The sequence below is a fragment of the Calonectris borealis genome, chromosome 1 (genome assembly GCF_964195595.1).
Source record: "Calonectris borealis chromosome 1, bCalBor7.hap1.2, whole genome shotgun sequence".
NCBI classification, from domain to species: Eukaryota; Metazoa; Chordata; class Aves; order Procellariiformes; family Procellariidae; genus Calonectris; species Calonectris borealis.
The window spans coordinates 42,892,722-42,908,905 of NC_134312.1; the positions used below are offsets into that span (position 1 = coordinate 42,892,722).

The window sequence follows — 16,184 nt, forward strand, 5'->3', positions numbered from 1 at the left end:
TGTCTCGGCAGCTCATTACAAAGTTAAAATACAGAACCCAAGTGCCTGCTGAAGCGCCAGGGCTGATGGAGGCTCCCAAGAGGCCCCGAGGCCGTCCGGGCAAGCAGGGCTCGCAGCTCCGAAACACCAGCTCTTCCACAACAGAGATTTCTCTTTGCTCTTACTGGACCTGTCACATGAAGCAGCTGCCGAAAGCATGTGGTAACAGGAAGAATGTGATTTTCTTCTTCTGTGTGTTTAATTCTCCCCCACCTCTGCACCCACCAAAAATGATTCTAAAAAAAAGAATTACTGTCCCTAGTCCTTCATTAAAGAAATCGCTCTAGTGAACACTGAGTTTCACTGTTTTTCATATGCAGATGTCTGTAACAGTGTATTAGTCAGGAAAAAAAAAAATTATTACAGCATTTTATATTACCAAGAATATATATAAACTTTCAACAGAAAGTTGTAGTCAAACAGAGCATTGCTGCCAAAACACCTGCAACAGCTTTGGTAGACTCTTCCAAAGAAACTGAAAAAAGGAAAGCAACCACATAAATTAATGGGAAAAAAAATCTGATTTCCTGTTGCAATCATGTCAGCAGATAAATGTGATTTGTGCCTATGACTTTAAATACCCTCACCAAATTTTATTTAATAGCAGATTAAAAAAAAACCCTAGTTATTCTAAGTGTTTTGCAATACTGGCAATGGCACAGAGAACCAATGTGATACCGTTATCAGCTGCAGCTGTTCAGTTACCCAAAACCTCCCACACCAAACCAGTTTTTAAGACACAGCAGAAAAGGAGGTATATTGACATCTCAGTGATACTGAGCTTAAAGCAAATAGTATTAGGGTGAAAATCCTGTGGGGGAAAAAAGAATAAAAAACAAACAAACAAACAAAACCCAGAATAAAATCCCAAATGATCGAAGTCTGAACTGAAACATTGTCTCAGGTTTTTCACACAAAACTGCATTATTGCCTGTGTAAACTTTTCCCATGATTACACAGCCTTTTATAGTAGCACCACAACTCAACCCAGGATAGTTAAAATTAATAGTTGTACTATGTCACGTAACTAATTTGCCAGAGCACATGCCAGCCAGTCACGATATGAAATTATTCTTAATTCTACTAGTTTGACTGAAGTAAACTCAATGGAAGACAAAAATGCTGCATCTCCTACCAGACGAGAAAATTCTTCATTGGGATGTACTGCAGCAGCCTACCGCTGCCTGCTAAACAGGCTAACAACAGTTATATTTTTCCCATTATATTCAAAACCACAGTATATACAAAAATATTTTTATTTAAAGTAACATTCAATCCAGCCTATTATGAAGGCTAAAAAAACCCCTTGCTTACAACTTGCAAGGTCAGTGGCTCATGTCAGACTGGCAACTTTTAACGTGCCAGGAAAACTAATCACATCTAACTTGCATAAATACTCAAACCTCCAAAAAAAGTTCACCCTTGGCTAGAACGTACACAGGATCCTCTGCATGTGGATGGAAAAGGCATTGTGGATCTTCTGCAGTGGAAATCAGCTACACTTTCTCATGTTTGAAACTTCCAAGTTTGTGCTGTTCATAACCCAGTTTTCCACCCATCTCAGCTGGTCAGCTTTTTTCTTCCTTTTCTTCCAAGAGGAAAGAAGCACATTAGGTCTCTGGGCCTAAAAAGATGTCTTTCAGTCTCTAGCACTGAATTTTGAGACATGTCCATTTGACAAGAAGACACAGGAAAACACATAATCAAAACATTCTTTATTAATGATTTCAGAATTCATCTTCTGAGTCATTATCCTCAATTTTTTGCAGTGGCCGCTTAACGCCGATTATTAAATCTATGGAGAGGAGCTCTGTAACACAATGAAGAACTGAAATGACTAACTGGTATTTGCAATACACCAATTCTAAGCCTTTCTCGTTCACAGGCAGTGGCTGATTTTTTTTGAGTGCATTTATGGCTTTGAGATAGAACTTGGTAAAGCTGTTTTGTTCTGTTGTGCTGCATAAGGACTTCGGAATACTTAGCAAAGCATCAGCAACTACATTAGATATGACAGTTACCTCCGACTGATGAAACTGTTTTGCATAGTACCGAATATAATAATGTAACAAGATTTCAAAGTAACCTCCTACTGGCAAAACTGATCCTGCTTCTATGAGGGAGTTGGAATAATCCTGTGCAATACTTGCACAACTCTTTCCATGTTTAAATGGAACTATACTGCAACTTGTTTTCTCTAGATGTTTGCCAACATCTAGGCGTTCACACGCAGTGACTGTATCAGCATGATGTGCTGCTGATACAGCACTGCTGTAATTCTTTTGATTGTCCACAAGTAAATCACTTTTATAGTTCTCGTGCACGTCACCCGCATGCTTGCATTTTGCATGCAGTTTCTGTACGTCTCTCGAAGAGCCATCTCCTTCAGTGGCAACGTCGAATTCTTTGATGTGCGAGATGGGATTTGAGGGTATTTGCAAGTTTGTTTGCACACATGCCGGATTTTCACTTCCCTGCAAGTCAGAGTCTACAATTTGCATCTCTGTCCCCTCCCTGTGTGTCAGCTGTTGTTCAGAAACCTGATTACTGTTACAAAAAATATTTTCTGTTACAATTTGCTTCTGAGTAGCTGAAGAATGCCAGCCACAAACACCTGTGGCTTCATTCTGGCTCTCACCTTCTGCTTTCCATTCCACCCTCTGATCAACTCCTTTAAATAGCTGCTGCAGCATTGTAAATGCCCCTTGTAAAGCAGCAGCATGTTGCTCATTAACAGCATCGACCGGCCCACAAAGAATTAGGCAATGGGGCTGAAAGGCACACACGCTGGTGAAGCCAACGTGAACACATCTCTTTGAGCCGAGCAGCAAGGGCTGGCAAAACGTTGCCACTGCGGTTTCAGTGATTTCTCTGTGTATGTCATCACCAAAAGATGCGTAAGGCGAGACTCCTGTGATTTCACAGATAAGGGCCATTTCTTCTGACGACAAGCACTCTACCACAGATACACCGTATAATTTCGCATAGTAGATAACCACTTCCTCTTGCTTCACGCTCGACAGCAACAGTTTAACCTTGTTGCTCTGCAAGTGTTTCATTAAGGCTTCTGTCCTCCTCGAGATCCAGCGCAGGGAGGCCTGGTACTGGCCCTCGGAGTCGACAACAAACTCGGCGCCGGGGCCAGCGAGGGCGGGCCGGAGGGGCTCGGTGACGAGCACGGCCCGCAGGTCGCCGCCCGCCGGGCAGTAGGCCGCGAAGTCCCTGCGGAGGATGAGCCCGGGCAGGACCCTGGAGCTGGCCACGGGCAGGCCGGCCACGGCGGCGTGCAGCTCGGCGAAGCGGCGGCCGAGGAGGCGCAGCACCTGCGGGGCGGGGGCGGCGGCCGGGGCGCAGCGGCGGCAGTACTCGCCGCAGAGCCGCGCCAGGCGCCGCCGCTCCCCCGGCCCCAGCCGGCCGCCCAGGTAGGCCTCCAGCAGCGCCTCCAGGGCGCCCGCCTCCGCCGGCGGCCCGGGGAGAGCCGACAGAAGGTGCCGCCGCAGGCCCTGCGCCACGGCCCGCTCCAGCACCTGCGCCTCGAAGGCCCGCAGCGCCCGCCGCAGGCCGCCGCCTGCCGCCCGCAGGCCGCCCAGCACGCCGGCCAGCAGCATCACGAACGTCTTGGCGCCGTCCCCCGTCGCGGCGCCGTGGCTGCAGGCGCAGGCCGCCATCATCCTGCGGGCAGACGGGCGGTTAGGCGGCACCGCGCCCCGCCCGGCCCGGCCCCCCCGGCCCGCCCCCGCCGCGGTACCTGGCCGTCGGCGGCTCCAGGCTGAGCGCCTCCAGCAGGCGCCGCCCGTCCCGCGTGAGCAGCGCCTCGCCGGTGGACCGCACCACCAGCGCCCGCCCGCCCCGCGGCCCCAGGGCGCCGCGCACCGCGCCCGCCAGCGCCGCCGCCTCCTGCGCCAGCCGCCCCGGCTCCGGCCGCCACGCCATGCCCGCCGCCGCGCCCCGCACCTCCCGCCCGCGAGCCGCGCGCAGGGGCGGAGCTGCAGCTTGCGCACGCAACCCGCACCAATGGCTGAGGGGGGGCGCATGCGCGCGGGCTGCCGCCGCGCCGTGAGGGGAGGCCGTGAGCCGGGCCGGGGGAACGGGGGCGGGCCCGGGCCGGGGGAGCGGCGCGGAGCTGCCGCACGTCTTTATTGCGTGCGGCGGCAGTGCGGAAGGGCCGGCCCCGGCCCAGTGGCAGCCCGCTGCCGCCGGCCGGTAACAGTTCAAATCCCTTCAACAAAGGGTGAGGCCGGGTGGCGGACAGCGCGGAACGGCGGCGAGCGAGCAGAAACAAATCCGCAGAGACGGGCGCCGTGTGGCGGAGACTCGAGTTCCAGCTTGGTCAGACGAAAGGCCTGGGCAGGGCGCGGGAGACGGGGACAGCCCGCGGAGGAGGCGCGGCAGCCAGGAGCCCGCCCGCGTCGCCGCCCTGCATTACCGCTACGTGACGGATCAAAAGCCGAAATAATCCGCCTGGCAGGTGGCTGTTCTGTTACGGCTGTTTCTGTAATACCACAAACAAAGTATTGCAGCTTCGTTGTGTCCAACACCAGAAATCCTCCACTCGTGGCTCACCAGCCAGAAGAGGGAATAATTTAATGTGTTTTAATAGTTGATTTTTTTCCCCCAGAGTCTGACGAAGCAGGAAAGTTAGTTCTCAAACACAAAAGCCCTCACAAAAGGTCAGATGTTACATATGGCACAAACTTGACAAATCTGCTTTACATGTCTCGTAACAGCAAGAAACCCAACAAGAAGGCACTGTTTACAGTACTTGAATATCTGCTAAGTTTTCTGTGATTTGAGGATACCCTTGAAATAACAATAATTAAAACTTACAGATGTATGGAATCCTTGTTATATGTTATTTACACAAACAGTAGTGAAGTAGCATCCTTTAAGAAACTACATGAAACATTGAATCCAAAGTCTGTTTCACAAACACCAGTCTAGCAAAAAAAAAAAAAAAAAAATTCCCAAAGGCACAGGAGGGCAGCGAACAAAAAGGAAGAAACCACCATCACTACATTTTATGGGACACCCTTTCAAATAATTTATGAGATTTAATTGGGGGGGGAGGAACAACCAGGCTATACCCTCATCAAGTCATGTCAACTATTTAAAAGGAATCAACATGTGAAATGCAAGAAACATCATCTACTGCTGAAACTGATACTTGCTACATTTCACATGGCATATTTACTTTTTCTTACCTTAGGTCATCTGTACCTAACTAGGCAATCTGTACCTAAATGGCAAATTAAAGGCTTAGAGTGCATTTGAAAAAACAAAACCAAAACAACAAAACCACATGGTAACAAATTCTGAAAATATTTCCTGTACAAGAAAAAAAACAAACAAGATTTGTAAGTCAAATGTGAAAACAAGTGCCGTTTTAAATTTTAAAAACTAGTAGGAGGCCACAGCCCTCAAACATCTGCAAACGGTACAATCAATTTTTATAATTATGTGCAGAGCTCAGTCTTAAGTACGTAACATTCAAGATCAGCAACACATCATGGTTAAACAGGACAATGGTGATGCGCTAAAGAAAAGGCTCCATACACACCTATGACGAGCTGTACTGTAAAAATCAGGCAAGAAATTTCTTTGTTCTATTCACATGAGGGAACATTATACAAAACCTAGCAAAATAGGAATTACTAGGTTTTCGATGTACTTTTTAGAATTTATCTTATCATACAGTCAGGGAGAAGTCTGCAGTTTTACTTTTCAAAAAGTTTCATCATAATATCTTTTACCTTCCTGGACCATCACTAAAACCACTTTTATAAGAGAATTAAACTCTAAAAAATAAGTTGAAAAGGAAAATAAACACAGGCATTTTGTCTCGCTCTGTTCAAGTCTTTTACTTATCTTGAGCTGAGCATGAATTTCAGATAGGGAGTATCTGTTTAATCCGACATTGTCCAACACTGCGCTGCCACCCAGCTGGCTGGGTCAAATCCACACTTCCTACCATGCAGTCCGTGTAAAAATACACGCAGACTGTGTTATTAACTGCTCTTGAATAGAAGTGATTAAAAAAATCAACATGAAAGGGCAAAAGGACATTTCTATTTACAAGGGAGATAAAAGCTTGTAACTATCAGTCAAGAGTTTCAGCACCATAAATTTAGCAGAGTATTATTTTAGGGGATTGAAGTTATCGCCCAAATTCTCACCCATTTCCTCTTGTATTACTGCCATGTACAGAGCATGCTTAAAGGCTTGTAATGGATCTTAAGACAGGTGAAGCTTTGACATCTGAATGCGATAATGAATGGCCAAATTCCAGGCTGAGAACATTTAATTAGTGCTATTATATTCTGCTTTCTTTATGCCATTTTATACATGGCTAACAATTTCCGTTTCTGTTTAGTGACTTAACTTAGGGAATTTAAAAAATTTTTTTTTTAAACAGTGAGGGACTTTCTATATTCACAAATTTCACCTCATCAGCTGTAGATGTCCAATGTAACAGACGTCCAATCAAGTTTGGTCTTGCCCATGTATACAAGATCACTCTGGTTAAGGTGACTCTGCATTCCAGAAAATGATTCAAGACCAAACTATGCTAATATGAAGCTGGAAGAAATAATCTGAAGTTGACTGCTTAAGCAATAAACTTTTACATAGCTGAGGCCCAAAGAAGGGGAAAGGTAAAACAGAAGGGGAAGTGTGTGAAGATGTCAGCCACAGGAATATATGAGCTAGACTGACAAACAACAAGTAAATAGTATTTTCACTAAATACGGGGTGAGACTGATGCAGAACAGAAAGGTAGATCACCTGGAGAGTCAGGGAGGCTGCCCAAGGCTGAGGGATAACCAGGCCATGGCAAAAAGCCAAAAGTGATCTTTGAACTGTTCCACTGCCCGGGATGGATTTGATTTCTGAGAGGATCCTCTGAAAACAAACTCGGTTGCCCTTTGCATTGTGCCGCACATCCTCCTGTTGTCTCATCTGGGTTACTGAGAGTACCTTTACAGTACTATAGTCCCTTCTGGACTTGGTACGCTTGACTGGCATAAGGAATTCACCAGATAAACACTGGCACTAAATTTTTTTTCTCAAATTTTACAAGTTCTATGCATGCATATATTTCTTCAAATAAAAATGTTAGAAACCCTGGTTTTAAATTGAAACTTAAGCTTCACATTAATTTGTATGGCTACAGCATAATGAATAGGTGCATCTGTGTGTTCTGTTAGGTAGTATATACTGCAGCAAGGAGGAATTTAACAAAGACTTAGGGTTTCACTCTCATTTGTTTTGATATGTATGTTGTTAGCCATCCCACAATTTCTGAAGACCTTCCCCTTGTAAACACACATGTTTTCATTTGCAAGTGAACTCATGACGGTGCCTGAATTCTGTTCTACATCGTCTGCCTTTTGGGAGGTTCAACAAAAGCTACATACTAAGCACACCTTTGCATCTTCACATCTTGTTTCAAAAATAAGAAAGAGTCCTGGCATCAGCAGTCTGTCTGCTTACGATGACATGGCCACACACAAATGTAAATTCAAAGCTGTAGATTTATCAAGTCTTAAAAACATGACATAAATCCTTGACATTTGCAATTCATGAGACAGAGTGGACCAAGACAGTACCATCCTTGGTGCTGTACTGTTAAAAATGTGCTCTGTACAGTAGATGCAGGAATGTTTTTATGAAGAATCTGAAGTTTGAAAACTATAAAAATAAAACAGCTGGCTTACAAGCCACTACAGTAATTCAGGATAAAAACTGTCATACTTCCAAAACAAATCAAGGACATTACATTGCAGAATTCCCGAAGACTTCAGCTTTTTACTTGCCAGTTCCTAACACTCATGATCTTTGTATAATAATTTGTTTGTTTGACCTTAAACAAAAGTTTACTTCCAAACACCCAACGTCATTTACAAAAACTGTTGGCTACTTCGAAAGTTCCTTTGTTACAAAAATGGTAAGTTTAAATGTAACAAAGTATGCTCGTCTATCATTCTGTCGTTACAGGAATCACATCCTACCTACAGGGTCTGACCTCTGAATTTTTACTTCATCTGTTCTGTGGTGAAGGTTCATCAGTACAGCATATGACATAATATAAAACACAAGGCTGATGTCGTATGTCTGCGAGACAGAGGCACACACCAGGAGCAAGAGTGTACTGGCACTTACACAATTCTTACTTCAACTGGGTAGGCAGGAGTATGATTCTGAACCATGGACGCTGAGGCAAAGTTCTGTAAGGTGTTGCTACAGGCCTCTTTTAGATAATATTGCATCATTTAAAGTCCAACCTAAAATATGGTCCCCAGTAACAGTTCGATCATTCCAGTTCAGAAAGGCCTTTGTTCACACTTCCTATTTGAACAAGAAATTAATGATAAGCTGCAGCAGAACCACGAGTAAAATGAAGACATAGTGCTTAAACTGCAAGAAATGGTAGTCCACAGGTGGTGAATTAGAAGTGACTCTATTTCGTAGAGCCATAATGTCTCTGTAAGATAGAAAATAATATCCTGTAAATTACAATCTAGACAATTTGGCATTTTCTAATATGTTAGGGCTCCCTACAGAAGACAGTTTTTGAGGAAAATCATTAAACATCATTGAGCAATCAACATTTGGGAAGAAGGGTAGTTTAGAGACATCAGGGCTGTAAAGCAGAAAGATACATACCAGCCTCCAAGGAAAAAAAGCCAGAAAATTAGTATTCTCTAAAACCATTTTAAAGCATTTTAAATAGTACTACCTCTTAATGTCTTCTTGTGTTTCCTTTATAGATTCAATGGCACTCTGCAGTTCACCAAGGTCTGCCCCTTTTTTCCTTATTCTTGTATTATGCTTCAGAAGTTGCGCTAGAAAGATACAAAAGCCAGATGTAATTCACAGAAGTGACTGCTAAGTCAAAAAAGGAACGAAGTACTAATGACAAACTCAACCAGCTGCAAAAATGAGGAGAAAGTTTCCTAACTAAGCTTCTATTGAAAACTAAAGTTTTATTTCAGAGTCACCTATAGCACAAAAGGACAGCAGGGTAAGCACTTGAAGTATCTTAAAACACTCACTGTATGTTTAATTTCTGCAAGCATTCTCAACAACAAAAATCTGCCTTCTAGCAACATACTGATCTACAAATTAAAATGATTCATCTTGTTTTAAGAAAGAAAAGAGTTTACAAACACAATTTTTTCCTATGTGCAGCACTTAAGCCTGCCTACGCTACATACTGATGTTTAAAAGGACAGGAAAGTTTGCAATTAAAAGCATAATCCATTTTGCTTCTTTTGTTTTTCCAGAATGTGCTTCCCGTTGGATAAAACTGTGATCTAAAGCATGCATTATTTCATAATACAAACATTGAGATAAGAAGAGTATGTGTGACTACAGAACTCTGTTTCACTGTCGAATTTATTATTTCTGTATGCAAATGTATCTTTTCCTACCTTCGCTCCCAGAGGAATCCTGGTTATCAGGTTCCGGGGATGAGAAACCACACTCCCCTTTCTTCTGACCGGCTGGCTTTCGTTTGATTTTTGGAACATTAACCTACAATTGATAAACTTACGAATTATTTCCAGAGAACCAGAACTGTAGCAAAGCAGCACATTCTGACAGTAATAGTTAAAAGCACAGTATCTAATAGAAGTCCAAGTTAAAATTTTTGATGTATAAGCAGTCTGAAGTTTCTGCATCTTCCCATTTAAGGGAAAATATACATTAAACTCTTGAGTTCAAGTTTGCATATTTTATATTCCTATCCAATCAAGTCATCTCTACTGCTTAGGACGCAACACAGAAGTGAAAGACTACGGACTGGGTAAACTACATTTTTGTAGGATAACAATAGTATTTCCCATCGCTCCCAATGCTTTGATGACCTTTATACACATAACGCAATATGTAAAAGTCCCTGGATCTTGCTGCATCTGCTAACAGAACTGGAACATACCATTGGCGTGCGATGTCGAACTTTCGTTTGGATGGTGCCATCTTTTTCAAACTGGATCATATCATTCAAAGGGTCCCATGGTCTGGTACTAGACAAAGTGAATATAATTGATTAATACCACAGCGATTTAAATCAGAAGTATTTCCCTGCTCAGAAACTATTTGCTATGAACAGGTTAAAGCTCTCTCTCCCTATATAGAAGTCAGACATGGAATAAGTGATCCTATCTTCCACCTATAGACCAGTTCTAGACTGAAGGGCCAAGAGAGCCAAAAATAAATTTCACTTCCAGGTCAAACCCTCAGCCAGCTGTAAGAGTACAAGCTATTGTATTAACCAACAAGCTATTGTAATTATGAAATTATCTGGCTAGAGATATGTATTTGTCAAACATGGAGAGGTTTTCTGCTTAATGTACAGTTATTACTCTAAAACTACAGGGAAATTAGGGGATTTTTAAAATTATTTAGGACTGTTATTTGTTTTTTCTTTTAAGAGATGCCTAAGAAGAAGAGGTTAAGAATCAGTCACCTCAAACCTGCTTTCATCCCGAAGTAGCTAATAGTAATCAAAACTGGTTTCAAGAGGCACTAATGAGCTATGCACAGTTTGCTTGTTCTGATTTTTTACGAGTGCTTTTCCAAGTTCAGGTTGATATAGAATTTAAAAAAAAAAAAAAAAAAAATCAATCAAGCAAAAGATACATAGCTCACTGGAGAACAACAAGCAGCCAAAGGCAAAAACCGCCATCCCCACTGATTACAGCCTTTTCAGGATAGAAACTGCAAGTCAGCTGCATGAAGATTGTTCTGATGCATAGCTTTAGTGAGCGCAGATTAAGCATGGATTTCCTTTCATCTCCTCCTGTATGCCTTTTAAAACGGTTGTAGCTGTTTCAGGTGTTGTGAACATAGACCTGCATTTACATCTTAGCTTAACCTGACTTGAATCAAATGTCATCTAAGGTAACTGGGTAAGAACAAGGCATTGCTCTCCCAAAGGTCTTTTGTATCTGTAATACAGATGCCTAAATCCATAATCCAGAAACTTTTACAAATGCTACAGCTTTCACAGTAAGCGTAAAAGAGTGCTCTCTACATGGACCAGGTAGCGAGCCGGCATTATTGCGTAAAGGGAGACAGAAGTTTCTTCCAGGGACTGCTGACAGCGCAGACTGCTTTCTAGCACATAGCAAAATTTCCATGGCACATCCTTGAACCACAAGGCATCAAGGAGACAAGAAATAACAGATTAACAAGGTAGGTCTTAAAGCTGCAGGGGATAGTCTGACAGATTTAAAGTGCAGAATTTTTCCTGATGGTTTTACACAGGGTTCGACAGCATGGGCAGTCAATTCAGCTGGACTATTCACAACTCTTCCAACAGGAAGAGGCATCAACAGCACTAGAAGGTTCAACCAGGAGAGGGTGTTTCACATTTAGTCTAGTTGCGGAATTCCCTGTTGCAGGATGTTTTGGGTGGTAACAGTCTGCACAAACTTAAGAGGAAACCAAAGAAATTCATGGAAAAGAAATCTATTCAGAGTTGCTAAATACACAGAATCCCTGCTTGGTTCCAGGAAACCTCAGAGTTGCAAATTTGCTAGAGACATGAAGAGTACTCAGGATTCTTGTACTCTTCCCTATACGTACGCTTAGGCCGCTGCCCCAATATTGCCATTCTTCTACAGAAAGGTGAAGGGTTCCCAGGTTTAGCCATGGGAATATACTTCCAAGATCCGTGGCTTCAGAATTACTTAACTCAAGAGTGTATCATCTTTGGACGTTTTACCTTTACAATCCTTACAATATAGAAGCGTGCTGGCTATTGAAAAAGAATCAGCAGAATGTGGGTATTCTGTGAAAACCATCACTAGTAAAGGGCTCAGCTCCAAGCTGACTCTTGCAAGCGTCGGTGAGAACACAGAATGCATCCCAGCAGTCAGGGAGACAGCTACATCTTCATCTTCTGATCCAGATCATCACACAAAGAGATCACAGACACTCATGTGTGCAGGGCATATCTGACAGCTGAGCAGAGCCACCTGGTCCCAGCATTAACCACTGCTGTAAACCTGTTATTCTCAGAGTTATTCTAACATATAACAAATCAAATAGCTCAGTTCAACTAAGCACAGGCTTTTCTGATTTCCAGACACTAGATTTTCTGATTTCCAATTGGTATGCCCATATGTACCATATTTTCCAGTCTGGGAAGATCTGTGTAGCTGCTCTGGTCAGTCTGAGGGGGTGGGAAAAGGAGCACAAGAAACTCTAAAACATAGCATGGATTTGTAGAGGCACATAACCATAAAGATAAAACCAGAAAAAGCCCATTGCAATGGTTACATGAAACATGGTTTGCTACATTAGCAATCACTGCCTTCTCAATACTAAAAGGGCCAACCAAGTTCAGCTAAAAAATTATGCATTTTAATTAAAATACATAAATAAGAATATCAAGTAGCATTGCGTATTTAACGAGTTTGAACTCAGCTATATACTTGAGTTCTTTTGCTCCTGAAACCACAGGAAGAGGCTCAGCAACACTACCAAGAATTTAACAAGCATTTTTTGTTACAAGCACTTCAGGACTCACTCGGCATATTTGTAGTGCCATTCTCCTGTGACTGAATCCTGATCAAACAGCTTGCAGGTCCACTCTTCACCCTTGAGTTTCCTCTCTTTGGCACTCTTTCTCTGAGCTTCTTCCAGAACGTATTTCTCTTGAGTAGCTTCTGTTTGGTCTTTATTATTTATTGCTCTTGTCACTTGTTGCCAAAGCCTGACAAACAAGCAACATACAGAGTTACATTCGGGTTGACAGAAATAATTGCAAACATTTCCTTAATTATAGACTAAGTAAACGGACCAACTTCTAAACAGAATATTACCATGTTGTAACATATGTAACATTTCCATCAAGACTTTCCATGATTGTAAGGTTTGTAAATAATGACCTTGTATATAACAGTGTGGCTTTCTTGTTTTACAGGCCAATATCGGCAAACATGGGAAAGAAAGCAATCATAATTTGTTCATAATTTGGAGAAGATTATGAGTTTTTATTTTGTCAAAGTAATTACACATGGTTCTAAAGTGAACTTACTTCTCTGACTCAAAGTCATCCTGCTCTTCAAACTTCACTGTGTATCTAGGTAATCTACGCTGCTTGATATCAGATGTCGGGTTCCAGAAAGTCTCTGAAACATCTGTCTTCTTGTCACTGATAGTAACTTCACTGTCCTGTAATATATATAATTCAATTACCTGAATTGTAATAATCTCAAAGACTGCCAAAATAACACAAAAGGGAGGAATAAGCAATTTTTTTTGTAACAAGAATTTCTTTTCTTTTGGATGCATGTGGTTAAGAATAATTAGATATGCTAACTTTAAAATACAATTTCTGCACTCTGTGCTAGTTCTAACTTGGAACAGAGATGCAATGGAACCATTACCACACCCAAAAACCAGCGGTGCCAGTGTCATCTCACCCAGAGCTGAAACAAGTTTTAACATTTCATGCTGGTGCCATAACAATTCTTCACAGTACTAACACATATACTAAAAACATTTCACAAACTGAAATGTATTTTTTTCATTAACTACTCAAATGTACACGTTTCCACCTTTTAACAGTTGCAAATAACACTATGTTGATTCTATACTTTCTTGAGAACCGTCAAACTATAAAGAGATACTTTCTATAAAAGTACTTTCTATGGTACTTAATCAACTCTTTTTTTTAAACTTGGATCTTTTTTGTAACTAAGTGCTATTTTCACCTGTCTCAACTATCAGCCAGAATTTATAAAATACCATCACTCACTACTTACCCAGTGACCCTCCAAAATAGCCAGAACTTCTTTGCCAAGCTTAATTTTCCCTGATATTTGGTTAACACTGTCGTTGTTACCCAAAAAAGGCTGCAAAACAAAAAGAAATGCTTTCATGTTTGTTTTAACAGCAAACTATTTTTGCATTTATGTTTAGTGTTAAGGAAAAAAGTGCATTTATGAAATGTGATGTAAACAGCCCTGATGACTTTTAATATTATAACTTCTGCCTGTTTAATCCCCAAAACAAGTCTAAAACCACAGTGAGTAGTTCTCTTATGCTGTATTTTCATAAAACATTTGCTGAGCAAAAGCATTTTCTAAAAAATGTGGAAAGAAAACAGAAAATAATGCAGAAAATAGCGACACAATGATATCTTGGAGGAAACAGTCATTTGCTACACTAATTTCACCACTTTGACAAGGACCACTTCTTACTAGAGATTAACTCTTGCAGGAGCAACAGCAAAAATGATTGCCAGGGATTTTCTTCGGCTTTTTCGACAGTCTGTACAGGATACAGTCCACTGTATCCTGTGGGCTGACGAGGCAAAATATCAATTAACACAGCCTCCTAACTTTTATGTTCACCCTATAATTTCAACTGAATATAGTTTCCCTCTCCACGTGCACACTTCTCCTTAACAACTGTTTATTCAGCTTTAAATCAGTTTCTGCTTCAAAGATGGCAAATGTATTTTTCAGAAGTGCAAGCCATCTCTAAGTAGTTTAGAAACCTTTGTTTAGCTTTTGTGAGTGAAGTGGGGCTCCTACAGCAAGCACAGCTGCCAAAAACAGTTCATGTAAATTGTTGCTTAGCACTGGGCATTAGGCTGCTATAAATGTTAGCCAAAGCCTTTGCATCATCTTTATTCGAGGTATCGTGAGCAACTTAAATTTTACCCAGGATGGAAGAGGGGAACCTGGTTCTGAGTTCTCCTCCAAGGGCTCTCCAGTAGTTTAAAAAGACTCTGAAGATTTTTAGAGAATTAGAAATCAGCAAGGTGTCTTAACAACAATACACAAAATACCTGAACCACTGATCAGCTCACCAAACAGCTCCCCTAGACACTTTCCTAGACACACACTGTTGCCACTGCTGGAGGTAAGACAGACCACTGCTTTTTCCCCACTAGAGCTGTTCTTAAGATTCATACAATATGTTTGCATCTCTTATCCCCGGAGATGAAGACAGCACTGTAAGTTGCTGTCAAAACCTCTGGACGCAGAAGAATACATTAAAAAAAGAGATGACAGTATAATTCCCTTTTTTAAAAAAAAAACCCCACTATTTGCTAGATACACATAGCTGGATATGTAGCAGTTAAAATGAAAATTCCTCCGTTTCCAAAAAGACAATTCCATATTACATCAGATCATATCTAAGGAGTGACCTAATATATTTTTTTTTTAATTATCATTATGCTCATTCTCCTTCTTGTGCCCACTCACAGCATTTACTAACCTTGAGTTTGAATTCAATTGTTGCACTGTAGCCAGTTTTCTCACAGGTTATGTTGACTGTTCCCCCAAGCTCTAAGGTCATTGTGCCATAAAGAATTCCTGCAAGAGAAAAAAACCAGCTAAAATGAATGTTTATAACTGAACAAGACAAAAAACCTAAGTTACTTGGGCACAATTCCTAGAGCAAACATGTCTGTGCCAGAGGAAAAATCATCTTTTTCAGACGATCTTTCCCAACGATAAGCATGATCTTTCTGCCAAAAAAGATAACCCAAACAAAACCAAAAAGATCTCAGTGAATTTTTGTCACCAAAGCCATACAAAAAAAAAAAATATCCAACAGAGTATTAAAACCAACCATGAACAATGGAAAGAGAAGAGCCTTCCAAACTAACATCAAATTATCTAATTCTGCTAATTAATTTTCATACATCTCAAATATAGTTGCTGATTATAAGGCTTCTGAAAGAGAATTCTGGCAGAGAATATATGGGTAGGTATAACTGAGTAAGTAACAGTTTAAAAATCAGCAACTCTGCAGTGTATTTTGTACTACTACTGACTTTCCAGAAAGCTCTATGAACTACTGACTGGTTTCCCATAGTGAAAGTAAAGACAAATGGTCGTGATTTACACTCAGATCACACAGTGAGGTGTGATACTACACTGCCTTTTATGTTTACAAGAGGAAAATATTGGAAAAGCTCAAAACTGTTCTTTAAAAAAAGCAATTCAAACAGTAAATTACTGTCATGTAATGACAGATAGCTATATATATGCTCTTACTATTTATGAAAAAAATCTTTTTCTGTGCCAAAAAAAGTATATCATTGCTTAAACAATAGATATATTTTTCTCCTGATAAAATACGTAGAGGCCTAGAGCCACCAATGTTGCTAATGTTCAGAA

General features: G+C 41.5%; 2 protein-coding genes across 11 annotated transcripts in view; both read right to left on the reverse strand.

Moving 5' to 3' along the window:
* Positions 1 to 1,204: 1,204 nt before the first annotated feature.
* On the reverse strand, positions 1,205 to 4,068 carry BBS10 (Bardet-Biedl syndrome 10). Its single transcript, XM_075150337.1, has 2 exons — positions 3,788 to 4,068; positions 1,205 to 3,711 (listed from the first exon to the last, which is right to left on the reverse strand). The coding sequence occupies exons 1-2, from the start codon at positions 3,970 to 3,972 to the stop codon at positions 1,767 to 1,769; spliced, it is 2,130 nt and encodes a 709-aa protein (XP_075006438.1). The 5' UTR covers positions 3,973 to 4,068; the 3' UTR covers positions 1,205 to 1,766.
* Positions 4,069 to 4,618: 550 nt separating this feature from the next.
* The window catches only part of OSBPL8 (oxysterol binding protein like 8), a 95,472-nt gene continuing 83,906 nt past the window's right edge, over positions 4,619 to 16,184 (reverse strand). For all 10 annotated transcript variants that reach the window (XM_075150247.1, XM_075150257.1, XM_075150273.1 and 7 more), the window contains 8 exons: positions 15,277 to 15,374; positions 13,812 to 13,901; positions 13,082 to 13,218; positions 12,572 to 12,757; positions 9,974 to 10,061; positions 9,468 to 9,570; positions 8,774 to 8,879; positions 4,619 to 8,518 (listed from right to left, as the gene is read on the reverse strand). In XM_075150247.1, coding sequence (XP_075006348.1) covers positions 8,383 to 8,518; positions 8,774 to 8,879; positions 9,468 to 9,570; positions 9,974 to 10,061; positions 12,572 to 12,757; positions 13,082 to 13,218; positions 13,812 to 13,901; positions 15,277 to 15,374 — 944 coding nt within the window. In that variant the 3' untranslated portion in view covers positions 4,619 to 8,382. The remainder of the gene's footprint in view (positions 8,519 to 8,773; positions 8,880 to 9,467; positions 9,571 to 9,973; positions 10,062 to 12,571; positions 12,758 to 13,081; positions 13,219 to 13,811; positions 13,902 to 15,276; positions 15,375 to 16,184) is intronic.

Bases quoted from the DNA above. Each gene is read 5' to 3' on its own strand.
- BBS10 (XM_075150337.1), bottom strand. From the start codon at position 3,972: ATGGCGTGGCGGCCGGAGCCGGGGCGGCTGGCGCAGGAGGCGGCGGCG. The intron at 3,712-3,787 runs GTACCGCGGCGG...GTCTGCCCGCAG, and splicing joins CTGGAGCCGCCGACGGCCAG to GATGATGGCGGCCTGCGCCT.